The sequence below is a fragment of the Danio rerio genome, chromosome 17 (assembly GCF_052040795.2).
Source record: "Danio rerio strain M-AB ecotype USA chromosome 17, GRCz13ab, whole genome shotgun sequence".
Taxonomy (NCBI): Eukaryota; Metazoa; Chordata; class Actinopteri; order Cypriniformes; family Danionidae; genus Danio; species Danio rerio.
In genome coordinates, this window is record NC_141037.1 from 2,213,111 (window position 1) to 2,226,153 (window position 13,043).

The 13,043-nt window shown below is 34.9% G+C and overlaps 2 protein-coding genes across 2 annotated transcripts in view; both read right to left on the minus strand.

The window, feature by feature from the left end:
- The window catches only part of arhgap11a (Rho GTPase activating protein 11A), a 1,047,489-nt gene that overhangs the window by 929,274 nt on the left and 105,172 nt on the right, over nucleotides 1–13,043 (minus strand). The window lies entirely within an intron of this gene.
- dnajc17 (DnaJ (Hsp40) homolog, subfamily C, member 17) overlaps nucleotides 3,524–13,043 on the minus strand; it is a 109,673-nt gene continuing 100,153 nt past the window's right edge. The window contains 1 exon segment of the mRNA NM_200246.3: nucleotides 3,524–3,830. Coding sequence (NP_956540.3) covers nucleotides 3,711–3,830 — 120 coding nt within the window. The 3' untranslated portion in view covers nucleotides 3,524–3,710.

Sequence of the window (13,043 nt, forward strand, 5' to 3'; positions counted from 1 at the left end):
GCAGTGCAACATGGCTGTATATCATCACTGGTGGGACGCTAAGGTGGAAACACACGCCTCCCACCAGTGTCAATATATAGCCACATCGCACTGCTACAAGTGTGATATTGCTCATATGTGCACATTAGTACACTTCTTTTGAGTGCTTGTATAGAGGTCTGCATTTCCCCGGCTGTACGGCGGGACCCGACCAGATTTCTTGCAATGCGGTAAAAAATTCAGAATAAAGCGCGTAAACGGTCGGTAACAGGCAATTTTGAACGGTAGCGGGTGGTCTAAGAATATCACTCCCGATTCCCGAGCGAGCGAGCATGTGTATGCATGTGTGTGAATGAGAGAGCGCGATGCTGTTTAGCTTGTTTGTTGCTGTCTATGTGTGCATGCAAATGAGAGAGAAAGCTTTGTGCTGTCTGTGTGTGTGTGTGTGTATGTGTGTGAATAAGAGAGAGCATGATGCTGTTTGTGTGTGTGTCACTTGCTTGGTGCTGTGTGTCTATGGGCCCTATCATACACCCGGCGCAGTGTGACGCAAGGCGCGGCGCAGTAGTCTTTTGCTAGTTTAAGCTTGGTGCAAGAGTGGTTTTGAGGCGTTGCGCTACGCTGTTTAAATAGCAAATGCATTAGCGCTCATTTGTGCGCCTATAGGCGTTCTGGTCTAAAAAGGTGGACCGCTGGTGCGTTGCTATTCTGAGAAACTATTTTGAGAAACTATTATAGATTTTTCATTAGACCAAAACTAACCCGGTCTAAACTCTGAGTTGCGCCTCGCTTACACACTGCTTAATACACACAAGAGAGCAATAGGCAAATACCTTTACATATGAAAAAATGTAAATATTAAGGATATATATAGGATATAATAAGAATAGATATAGAATATAAATATAAAGTATTAAAATATTACAAAACATATTATTTTCTAGCATAAATATGAAAAAATCACTGCTTTTATGTCTTCTTCATCTCGGGAGGCTTTTTCAGTTCATTCATAACAATTAGCTTTTGTATAATGTTATTATTATTAGCAGTATTATTTATTATATCCATATTTATATTTGTTTTATTAAAAACAAGCTTAGATTTGTCCACCTGTCAGGTTTTAGACCATATGGGGCACAGCATGTGTTTTAGGATATAACTCAGGTTTTTGAGCACATTTTGTTATTATTATTCATTTATTCGTTTGCTGGAAATTAGAACTGAATTTAGAAATAGTTTTGAAACTAATATTTGCGCTTAACAAACACAATTATTTATTTATAGACTAATTGATGTCTGTGCGTAAAGGTTTCCCTATTCAAGAGCGAAAGTGAAAGTAGATCCATTATCTCTCATTCTCACGCAGTAGATGCTCTGTTGAACAGTTTTCTGTTAAAAACTGTGAACTGTTTGCTTGTGAAATGCTCATTTTTTCCACTAAGACTTACTTTGCGTCCTGTAAATAGTGAATGTGCTCTTGGCGTGACGCAGCTGGCTCTTAAAGGGAATGGGAGATGAGACTCTGATTGGTTTATTCTCTTAACACACCTATAACTCATTAAGAAAATAAACTCAACCCTTTTAGACCATGCGCCGCGGCGCAAAGCAGATTTCCCGTCCTTAAATTAGCAAAAACGCGTCCTGACACGCCCTGAAAGCGTTTGCGCCCTGCGTTTTGCGCTCTGCGCATGGACCATCAAAATAGAGCCCTTTGTGTGTGTGTGTTTATACAGACAGCTTGTTATAGGCTGTCTGGACTCTGTATAGCTGGGTGGTTTTCAGTTTTGTTCTCCCCCCCACCCATTAGCGGGAACAGGGTTGGCGGGTAGAAAACTCATTCACACACTCACACGTCACTCCACTGCTCATCCGTTTGCAGTGGCTGCCAGTTGCTGCTCGCATCAAATTCAAAGCTCTGATGTTTGCTTATAAAGCAACTTCTGGCTGCGCCCCTTCTTATCTGCTCTCACTTCTGCAGATCTATGTGCCCTCCAGAAACTTGCGTTCTGTGAATGAACGTCGCCTCGTGGTTCCATCCCAAAGAGGGAAGAAATCACTTTCCCGAACTCTCGCATTCAATCTGCCCAGTTGGTGGAATGAACTCCCTAACTGCATCAGAACGGCAGAGTCACTCGCTGTCTTTAAGAAACGACTCAAAACTCAACTATTTAGTCTCCACTTCACTTCCTAATCTGCAATTGCCTCTCTGGCTCCACCGCTAACTGCATTAAAAAAATAAATAAATAAAAAATTACTACTGCTTTGCTTCTTACACTTTCTTTACCTGAAACTTGCCTACAGCACTTCGTCATTGTTGCTCTTGGTTGTGTAAATTGCTTCCTTGTCCTCATTTGTAAGTCGCTTTGGATAAAAGCGTCTGCTGAATGACTAAATGTAAATGTTAATGTAAAACGGGGAGGGTCAGGCAGCGGGACAACAAATGCTGAATATGCTGAAACCTGGCGGGGGGGTGGGATTCAAAATTTAGTCCCGCGCAGATCTCTAGTTTAAACTAATAGCTCCTGCGTTTGTCCACAGACATGACCGACTTTTGAGCTCAATAGTATGTAGTACACTACAGCATTTACTACAAACCACGGTTTTTCAAAGTCTAAGACAGTGGGCCGCCCTTTTGACACAACTTATCCATTGGCGCCCCCTCCTCCCAAACACGCGCACACACACACACACACACACACACACACATATATATATATATATATATATATATATATATATATATATATATATATATATATATATATATATATATATATATATATATATACACACATACAGTATATATATATAAAGACACAGACAGATGTCAGACTGTTAACTCACTTTTATCATCATTTGCATGAAAGTGCAATTATTTACAGAGTAATAACAAGTATTTTAATATAACGTTTTTAAAACTAGGATGATGGTTCAATATGAATAGAATAGATCCAAGAACTGTCCATCCCAGTCAAAACAGTCGAAGTTTAGTGGGTCTTATGCTGTCATTAGCCAAAATATCTTGACAAACCACACATGAGGGTCGTGGTTCATCAGCTGGTCCTGTCCACGTAAATCCTTAACTCAAATACTGACCATCATATCGTCGTCTTTTGGGTTTAAGCCCTGAACTTGAAGGCTTTGAATCGGGGGGGGGTCTCAGAAACCGACCCATTGTATTAGCAGGCATATACCTGTATTGGCGGGCTCGCCAAACAGAAGCGAATTCACAGCTATGGCCTTCTGGGTAAAAAAGGTTTTCTTATATTTGACGTATTATTTTTTTTGCTTTGGTTAAATAAAAACGTTTAAATATAATAAAAAATACATATAATAATTAAACTTAATTATATTTTTATTATATAACATTTTTTCCCGCGCCTCCCCTGACATGCTCTGGCGCCCCCCAGGGGAGGCGCGCCTCACACTTTGAAAACCCCTGCTATAAACTACTGCAGTGTTTTTTCCATGTGGGAGTGCGGATGAATTTCACCAGATTATTCCTGATTTTTCAGCTGTTAAAAAGATCATGAAAATATTCAAGTTAAAAGATTAATCATAAAAGACTTTATTGATGTGTGTGTGTGTGTGTGTGTGTGTATAAAATCAAAAGTTGTGTTGAGTTATAAGTTATTGATATGTGTGTGTGTGTGTGTGTGTGTGTGTGTGTGTGTGTGTGCGCATGTAAGTGTGTTTATGTATGTATTTTAGAATGTGTGTGTGTGTGTATGTCAGGCGGTGTCGTCCTCTTCCTCTCTCTTCATCTGCTCGATGAGTCTCTTTCTCTCTTCAGCTTGTCTGAGCCTCATGAGAACCACACTCTCGTAGTCGCGTTCAGTGCGCAGGCAGCTCTGCAGACACACACACATTTTAGATTGTTGTTATTATTTGTAATAATACACGAGTGGTTGTGTAAGCAATTCACTGCACATCATAGGCTGTGTATGTGACAAATAACATTTGAATTTGAACACACACACATCTCACGTTAATATAAACACCCATTGGTCCATTTCCGCTGAGTGGTACAGTACGGTTTGATATGGTTCACCTTTATCAGGCTTGTGTTTCCACTGCGTAAAGGGTACCAAGGGTCGTGGTGTACGACAAAGTTTCAGTTGTCATTCTTGCTGGAGGAAATGTCTACAATAAAGCTGTACGGGTCGTTCACATATCATATGAGAAGCACTCGTCACAGCACAGATGCTTCATACTTATAAATACTTGTATATAAATGTTCATTACTAACTTCTATGCACATGATTTGATTATAACTACAGATCAATGACACAGCAAAATATCCTACTGTAAGGTCTGTAATTATATACAATAAATAAATAAATGAACATGTATGAACACATAAAGCCCCTTACAGTCTCTGATTTGTTGTCAATTACAGAAAAACTACACACAGCAGACATTTAGTCCTTATTTGGGTTTAAAAACAACACGAAATACAACCTAATCAGTGCAAACCTCTCATCTCTCTTCTTTAAATAGGAAAATGATTGACACTCTTTGGTGATTTTCGAGTGATATGCTAATGGTCTAATCGGATTCAATGATCTATGCTAAGCTAAATAGTGCTCCTGTCAGCTGAATGGATTTAAAAATGCTAAAATTAATTAATTTAACTCTGTAAAATGAGCTTATTTACAAAAAGAAAAGTTAATTTAACATCTAAAATGACCCCAATGGTTGTGTTTGTATTTGACCCAACGTTTTAAGAGTGTATGAAGTTTTTACTAGTGTCAAAGAGTGTCTTTCAGCGAGAGTCTCAGACGACTGAGGAATTCAATGGGATTTAATGCACAGCAAGTGTTTATCAGCCACAAATAAACTGTGAAAGGTTAATATGACTTTTATAATTAGATGCCAACAATAACATGCTGCATAATAGAGTTGACAATATCATTGCTTCAGTCATGGTACAGCAGTAAAGTTCCTTGATTATTATGCCAGAATGAGAGTTCCTCTAGACATATCAGCTTAAAATATACAACTTTTAATTTTCTGTTGATTACAGTACAGGATGCAACAACCGGCATGGTTCAGACTATATGGGGCACATTGAGATCTGCAGGTTTCAGAAAGCTGACTCAGATCTCTTGCACGGAGCGGTTCTGGGTCATTGCTGTGTTTTGGGTCATTGGTGCTGATTCAGACTCATTCCAGCATTAGATCACAGATAAACACTGCGAGCGCTGCTTTCATTGCAGAAACATCTCAGGAATCACTCACAGCGCTGCTGAGGCTCAGCATTTTATTCAGGATGCGTAATAGAAAGCAAATGAAATCCATAAAGAGTTTTCCCCCAGAGTAATAAACAGATTATTATAAAATGTTTAGACTTTTTACTTTATAATTTCGCGTGTAATTTTATGTGTTGCTGGTTATTTTAAAATTGTTTAATGAATATTTTAATAAAACATGTAATAAAATGTGATATTTTATATCTTATTATAATGTAATATATTATTAATATACTTTTGTTATATTTTATCATTTATATTATTAGTATATTATATTTTAAATTACTATATAAACATTATATTATTTATTATTCAAACAGATATTGCGTGACTGACAGAATAAATGATGACAGAGACTGAATGAATGACAGACAGAATGAATGACTGAATGAATGAATAACTGACTGGCTGAATGAATGTATTAATGAGTGACTGAATGAATGAATTACTGAATGAATAAATGAGTGACTGAGTGAATGAGTACCTGACTGAATAAACGAATGATTGAACAAATGACTAATTAATGAGTGGCTGAATGAGTGACTGAATGAATGAATGAATGAGTGACTGACTGAATGATTGAGTGACTGACTAAATGATTAAGTGACTGAATTACTGAATAAATGACTAAGTGACTGAATGAATCAATGAGTGACTGACTGAATGATTGAGTGACTGAATTACTGAATAAATGACTGAGTGACTGAATGAATGAATGAGTGACTGACTGAATGATTGAGTGACTGAATTACTGAATAAATGACTGAGTGACTGAATGAATGAATGAGTGACTGACTGAATGATTGAGTGACTGAATTACTGAATAAATGACTGAGTGACTGAATCAATGAATGAGTGACTGACTGAATGATTGAGTGACTGAATTACTGAATAAATGACTGAGTGACTGAATGAATGAATGAGTGACTGACTGAATGATTGAGTGACTGAATTACTGAATAAATGACTGAGTGACTGAATGAATGAATGAGTGACTGAATGAATGAATGAGTGACTGACCGAATGACTGGGTGACTGAATGGATTACTGAATGAATGAATGACTGAGTGACTGAACAAACGAATGAATGACTGACTGAATGATTGAGTGACTGAATTACTGAATGAATGACTGAGTGACCAAATGGATGAATGAGTGACTGACTGAATAAATGACTGAGTGACTGAATAAATGACTGAGTGACTGAATGATTGAGTGACTGAATTACTGAATAAATGACTGAGTGACTGAATGAATGAATGAGTGACTGACTGAATGATTGAGTGACTGAATTACTGAATAAATGACTGAGTGACTGAATGAATGAATGAGTGACTGACTGAATGACTGAGTGACTGAATGGATTACTGAATGAATGAATGACTGAGTCACTGAACAAACGAATGAGTGACTGACTGAATGAATGAGTGACTGAATTACTGAATGAATGACTGATTGACTGAATGGATTACTAAATGAATGAATGAATAAATGTGACTAAATGAACGAATGAGTGACTGGCTGAATAATTGAGTGACTGACTGAATGAATAAATGACTGACTGAATGATTGAATGAATTACTGAATCACTGAATGAATTACTGAGTGACTGAATGAATATAGGAATGAATGAATGAATGAATGAATGGATGACTTAATGAATGACTGAGTGACTGAATTAATTATTGAATGTATGAATGTATGAATGACTGAAGGAACGAATGAGCGACTGAATAAATTACTGAATGAACAAATGACTAAATAAATGAATAATTAAATGACTGACTGAATGACTGACCTAATAAATGACTGAATCACTAAATGGATTACTGAGTGACTAAATGAATGACTTAATGAATGACTGACTGAATGTATAACTGACAAAATGAGTGACTGAGTGAATGAATGACTGAATAACTGAATGAATGATTGGATGAATTACTAAATGAATGAATGAGTGGGCGACGCAGTGGCGCAAGAAGGTCTCTGGATCGAGCCTCGGCTGGGTCAGTTTGTGTTTCTGTGTGGAGTTTGCATGTTCTCCCCGTGTTTGCGTGGGTTTCCTTCAGGTGTTCCGGTTTCCCCCACAGTCCAAACACATGCGGTGAGTTGGGTAGGCTACATTGTCTGTAGTGATTGAGTGTGTGTGGATGTTTCCCAGAGATGGGTTGCGGCTGTGAGGGCATCCGCTGCATAAAAATGTGTTGGATAAGTTGGCGGTTAATTCCTCGGAGGCGACCCCAGATTAATAAAGGTACTAAGCCGACAAGAAAATGAATGAATGAATGAGTGACTGAATGACAAACTGAATCACTGAATAAATTACTGAGTGACTGAATGACTGATAGAATGAATGACTGAATAAATAAATGAATGACTGAATGACTGGATGAATGAATGAAATCTTAAATGAATAAAAAAAACTACTGTTTTAGAACTGTTAAAACTGATGACGTGTAAAATTCTTTGATGAATAAATCAATGACTTTTACATGAAGGAAAGGAATGAATGAATGAATGAATGAATGAATGAATGAATGAATGAATTAATGAATGAATGAATGGTGGGTAAGATGATGTGTCATGCATTGAGTAAATGTAAACAGGATTGTCTGCTCTGAGCGTGTGCGTGTCTGAGAAAGAGGAGAAGACTCTCTGCATCTGGAAGAGATGAATGAGTCTCACATACACACCAGAGAGAGAGAGAGAGAGAGAGAGAGAGAGAGAGAGAGAGAGAGAGAGAGAGAGAGAGAGAGAGAGAGAGAGAGAGAGAGAGAGAGAGAGAGAGAGAGAGAGAGAGAGAGAGAGAGAGAGAGAGAGAGAGAGAGAGAGAGAGAGAGAAAGAGAGAGAGAGAAGCAGAAGCAGGGCATTCCGGAAGGACGGATCCATTATCATTCCAGATCCATGAGCTCAGGCTTCATCTCCACCTAACCAGCAAATATCACGCAAGCTCACTTCAGTCAATAAACAAGCGCTGCGTCTTCAATAAACCACAGACAAACTAACTCTCTGATTTACAGACACACTGACAGCACAGGGGCTGAGCTGACTCCATCATCACAGAAGAGGCCAGCTCAGTTAAACGCTGCTGGTGTATTTGCATCTGTCAATGAGGAAAAATAAAGTGCACCACAGAAAAGATCATAATGGAAAAGTTAAACTGCATCACAAAAATGAAACGCATTACACTAAAGAGAAATCAATCACCAAAGAATAAATGCAACAGGGTAAATGCGTTGATGTGCGGAAGGACTTTAATTTCAAATCAAGGTCAATCGCTTCCTGAACTGTATGCAGTTACTAAATCAGCGCATTTATGATCTGTGTTCTTTAAAAATCCACAATCTCCACTGCCTGATTTATATATGATATAAAGTGGGTGTCAGATTGTACAAGAAGCACTGCATTAAATTAAATGTGTCTGCTATGTCTTTAAAATATGAACATTTGTTTTACCCCAGTATGTTCAATGGCGTTTCTGCTCTTGCCTGCTGATCCTGACGGGTGCGTGTGAGTAAATGGGTTTTCATCTCGATTTACACTTGAACAACTACATAAATACTGAAGTGTATTTAACTAACTGTATTTTAATTATATTACAACATTGATGCTGTAAAAGGAACCATATAAAATGTAAAAAAAAAGTCACATTAACAGTTAACTCGAAGTGTATCAGTATGGGGAGAAACCCTGGCAGTGCTTATACTAAATACAAAAAATTTAAATGCACATAAAAAATTACAATGCATCACAAAAAATACAAATGCTTCATGAAACAAAACTAATGCATCATGAAAAATAAAAATGCATCACAAAAAATTAAAAAGATCAAGAAAACAAGGCAACATGCTTGATGAAACAATAAAATGCAAAGTAAAACAAATAAAAATGCTTCATGAAACAACTAATGCACCAAAAAAACTAATCTAATGCATCACAAAAAATAAAAATACATAATAAAAAATGTATCACAATAAATAATACATCAACATTTCAATGCATCACATGAAAATAAAAATGCATCTTAAAAAATAAAACTGCATCAAAAAATAAATCATGATACAAAATGCATCCGGAAATGTGTAAATACTTCATGAAACAAACAATAAAAATGCATCCCAAAAAAAATTTGCTTCATGAAACAAAACTAATGCATTACAAAAAACAAAAGCATCATAAAAAATGTAAATGCATCCTGAAATGCACAAATTCTTGACAAAACAATAAAATGCATCGCAAAACAAACAAAAATGCATCACAAAAAACTACATGAAACAAAACTAATGCATCAGAAAACAATACAAATGCCTCAAGAAAAATAAAAACACATCACAGAAAAATGCATCACAAAAAATAAAATGCATCATAAAAATGTAGCAGAAAAATATTCAAATGCAACACAAAAAATATGCATTAAAATTCAGTAGATCACATCAAATAAAGTGCATCATAAAACATAAAAATCAATCACATATAATAAAATGCATCACAAAAAATTAAAATTCTATCACAAAACAATGCGTTACAAAAAATCAATAAATGCATAAAAAAAATCAAATGCATCCTGAAATGTGAACATGCAACAATAAAATGACTTGCAACAAATCAAAATGCTTCGAAAAACAAAACTAATGCATCAGAAAAACATTCAAATGCATCAGAAAAAATGCATCACAAATAATGAAAATTCATCATAAAAAACAAAATGCATTACATTTTAAACGCATCAGGTAAAACATTTAAATGCATCATAAATAATAAAATGCATCCTAAAAGTACAAAACACTCAACAACATCACATAATCACCACCTTCAACTCATCACAGGGCTTTTCCCAGCATGAGCGAATCATGAGTTTGAGTGTATATGAGTATATGAGTATGTGTGTGTGCGTGTGTGTGCGTGTGTGTGTGTGTGTGCATGTGTCGACATGTAGATATCTGTAAGACATAACAGGGATAAACCACAGAAAGTAAACAACACACACACTCATTCTTGTCTCCATTTCTCTCTCTCTCTCACACACACACACACACACACACACGCGCACGCACACACGCGCACACACACAGACAGAAGTGACATCATGCCTGCTCAACATCTGAATCATCTGCTATACTGTGACATCACGTCTCATGATTTCAGACTCATCTGTGAGTGTCAGTGAGGATATCTCCACTTCTTACCCACTTCTTCATTAAGTTTTGCATTTCTCTTTTTAAATATTTAAACATTCGATTTAAAATAAATAGTTTAATAAATGCCATCCATGAGGAATGAAGAGCACAAGCTGCTGTAAAAATCCCGGAAAAGCTAATCTCACTATAAGATTTTTACACTGTATGGGTGCACTAAGTGGGCCAAGATTGTAGAGACATGTATAATGCAACAGAAGACTCCATTTCAAATAAACCCTGTTCTTTTAAGCTTTCTGTTCATCTGCGAATCCTTAAAAGTAAACACATCACAGTTTCCACAAAGATATGAAGCAGATTGTTAAAGCATCTTGCAACTGTTGCGTTGAAAAAGTTTTCAATTGCAGGAATAAATTACATTTTAGCAAACAACCAGATAGAAAACTTCTAATATTTGAAAACTTTTAGCTTTTTTTTTTATTTTTTTACAATATTTGTATTAATAAAAAATACTTAATATTAATTAGTTGAATAAATTGATTGAATGAATAATAGAATGACTAAATGAAAGAATGAATGACTGAATTAATGATTACATAAACAAATGAATGGATGAATGGATTAAATTAATGAATTAATGAATAAATGAATGAATGACCAAATGGAAGAATAAATGATGAAATAAAGATATCAATGATTAAATGAATGACTAAACTATTTATTAAACAAATGATTACATGAATGAATGAATGAATGAATGATCAAATTAATTGAAATGAGCAAATTATAGAATGAATGATTAAATGAAGAAATGAATGAATGAATGATCAAATGAAAGAAGGAATGATTAAACAAATGAATTAATGATTATATGAATGACTGACTGAATGAATGAATGAATGAATGAATGATCAAATGAATTAAAGAATGGTCAAAAAAAGAAATTAATGATTAAATGGATGAATGAATGATTGAATGAATGGATGAGTGAATGATTGAATGAATGATTGATTAAATGAATGAATGAATAAATGAATGAATGGATGGTCAAATGAGGGAAGGAATGATCAAATGAAGAAATTAGTGATTACATGAAGGAATGAATGATTAAATAATGAATAATCAAATGAATGAATGAATGATCAAAAAAAAAGAAATTAATGGTTAATTGAAGGAATGAATAATTAAATGAATGACTGAATGATCAAATGAACAAAAATAATAAATTATTATTAAATGCATGAATGAATGTATGATTACATGAATGAATGATCAAATTAAAGAATGATCAAATTACGAAATGGATGCTTAAATGAAAAAAAATGATTCAATGAAGGAATGAATTATTAAATGAATGAATAAATGAATGAATAAATTATTAAATGAATTAATGAAGGAATGAATGATTAAATGAAAGAATGAATAAATGATCAAATGAATTAATAAATGATTAAATAAAGGAATGAATGATCAAATAAAAAAATGAATGATCAAATGAAATAATGAATAAATAATTTAATTGAATTATTAAAGCAATTGAAAAAGATTAAATGAAGAAATGAATGAATTAAGAAATGAAGAAATGAATGATTAAATGAAGAAATGAATAATTAAATAATTGAATGAATAAATGATTCAATAAATAATCAAATTAAATAATAAATTATCAAATGAAGGAATGAAAGATCAAAGGAATGAATGATCAAATGAATTAAAGAATGGTCAAATAAAGAAATGGATGATTAAATAAATGAATGAATGATTGGGAGAATGATTGAATGGATGACTGGATGAATGAATAGATGAATGGTCAAGTAAGTGAAGGAATGACCACATGAATTAAAGAATGATCAAATAAAGAAATGGATGATTAAATAAAGGAATGAATGATTAAATTAATTAATAAATAATCAAATGAAGAAATGAATGATTAAATGAAGAAATGAATTATTAAATGAATGAATAAATAAATGATTAAATAAATGATCAAATTAATTAATAAATGATCAAATGAAGCAATAAATGTACAAATGAATGAATGACCAAATGAATAAATTAATGATCAAATGAATGAATGGATAATTAAATTAATGAATAAATCAATCAAATCAATCTACAAAATTTAAACACCACTTCACTTAGCTTCATCTTTTCCAAAACCCAGTGTTTTGCCTATAGAGACCCCATTTAAACATCACATGCAATCCCATAATGCATCACAATGCGCTCTGTTTTCAAATGCATGGACAAAAGAAATGCCTGAAACTCCGCTGCATTCACTGAGCTGCATTCAATCTGCCGTGAAGAAAACACAACAGAAACAACATGAAGTTCAGCAGAGCGCTGAGCAGCAGATATTTCATCATGATCACTTATAGGATTGTTTAGCGGAGCGATTAAGAGCGAAAACCCAAGATGAAAACCGGTAATTAGACAAAAGCAGCCGCAAGAGCTCTTTCAATTTCCCAGAAAACATCAGGCAACAAGAACAAATCTGCTCACGACACCACCGCAGAAACCAGAGCCTGGAGCACACTCAACTATCTGCGGCTCTCAGACACAAGGCCAAAGCAATCAAGAGCAGGAATGATGTGGAAGTGGCTTCAGTGTGTGCTTGGCAGAGACAAAGCATGAGGAACAATGAAAATGCATCCCAAAAATAAAATACATCACAAA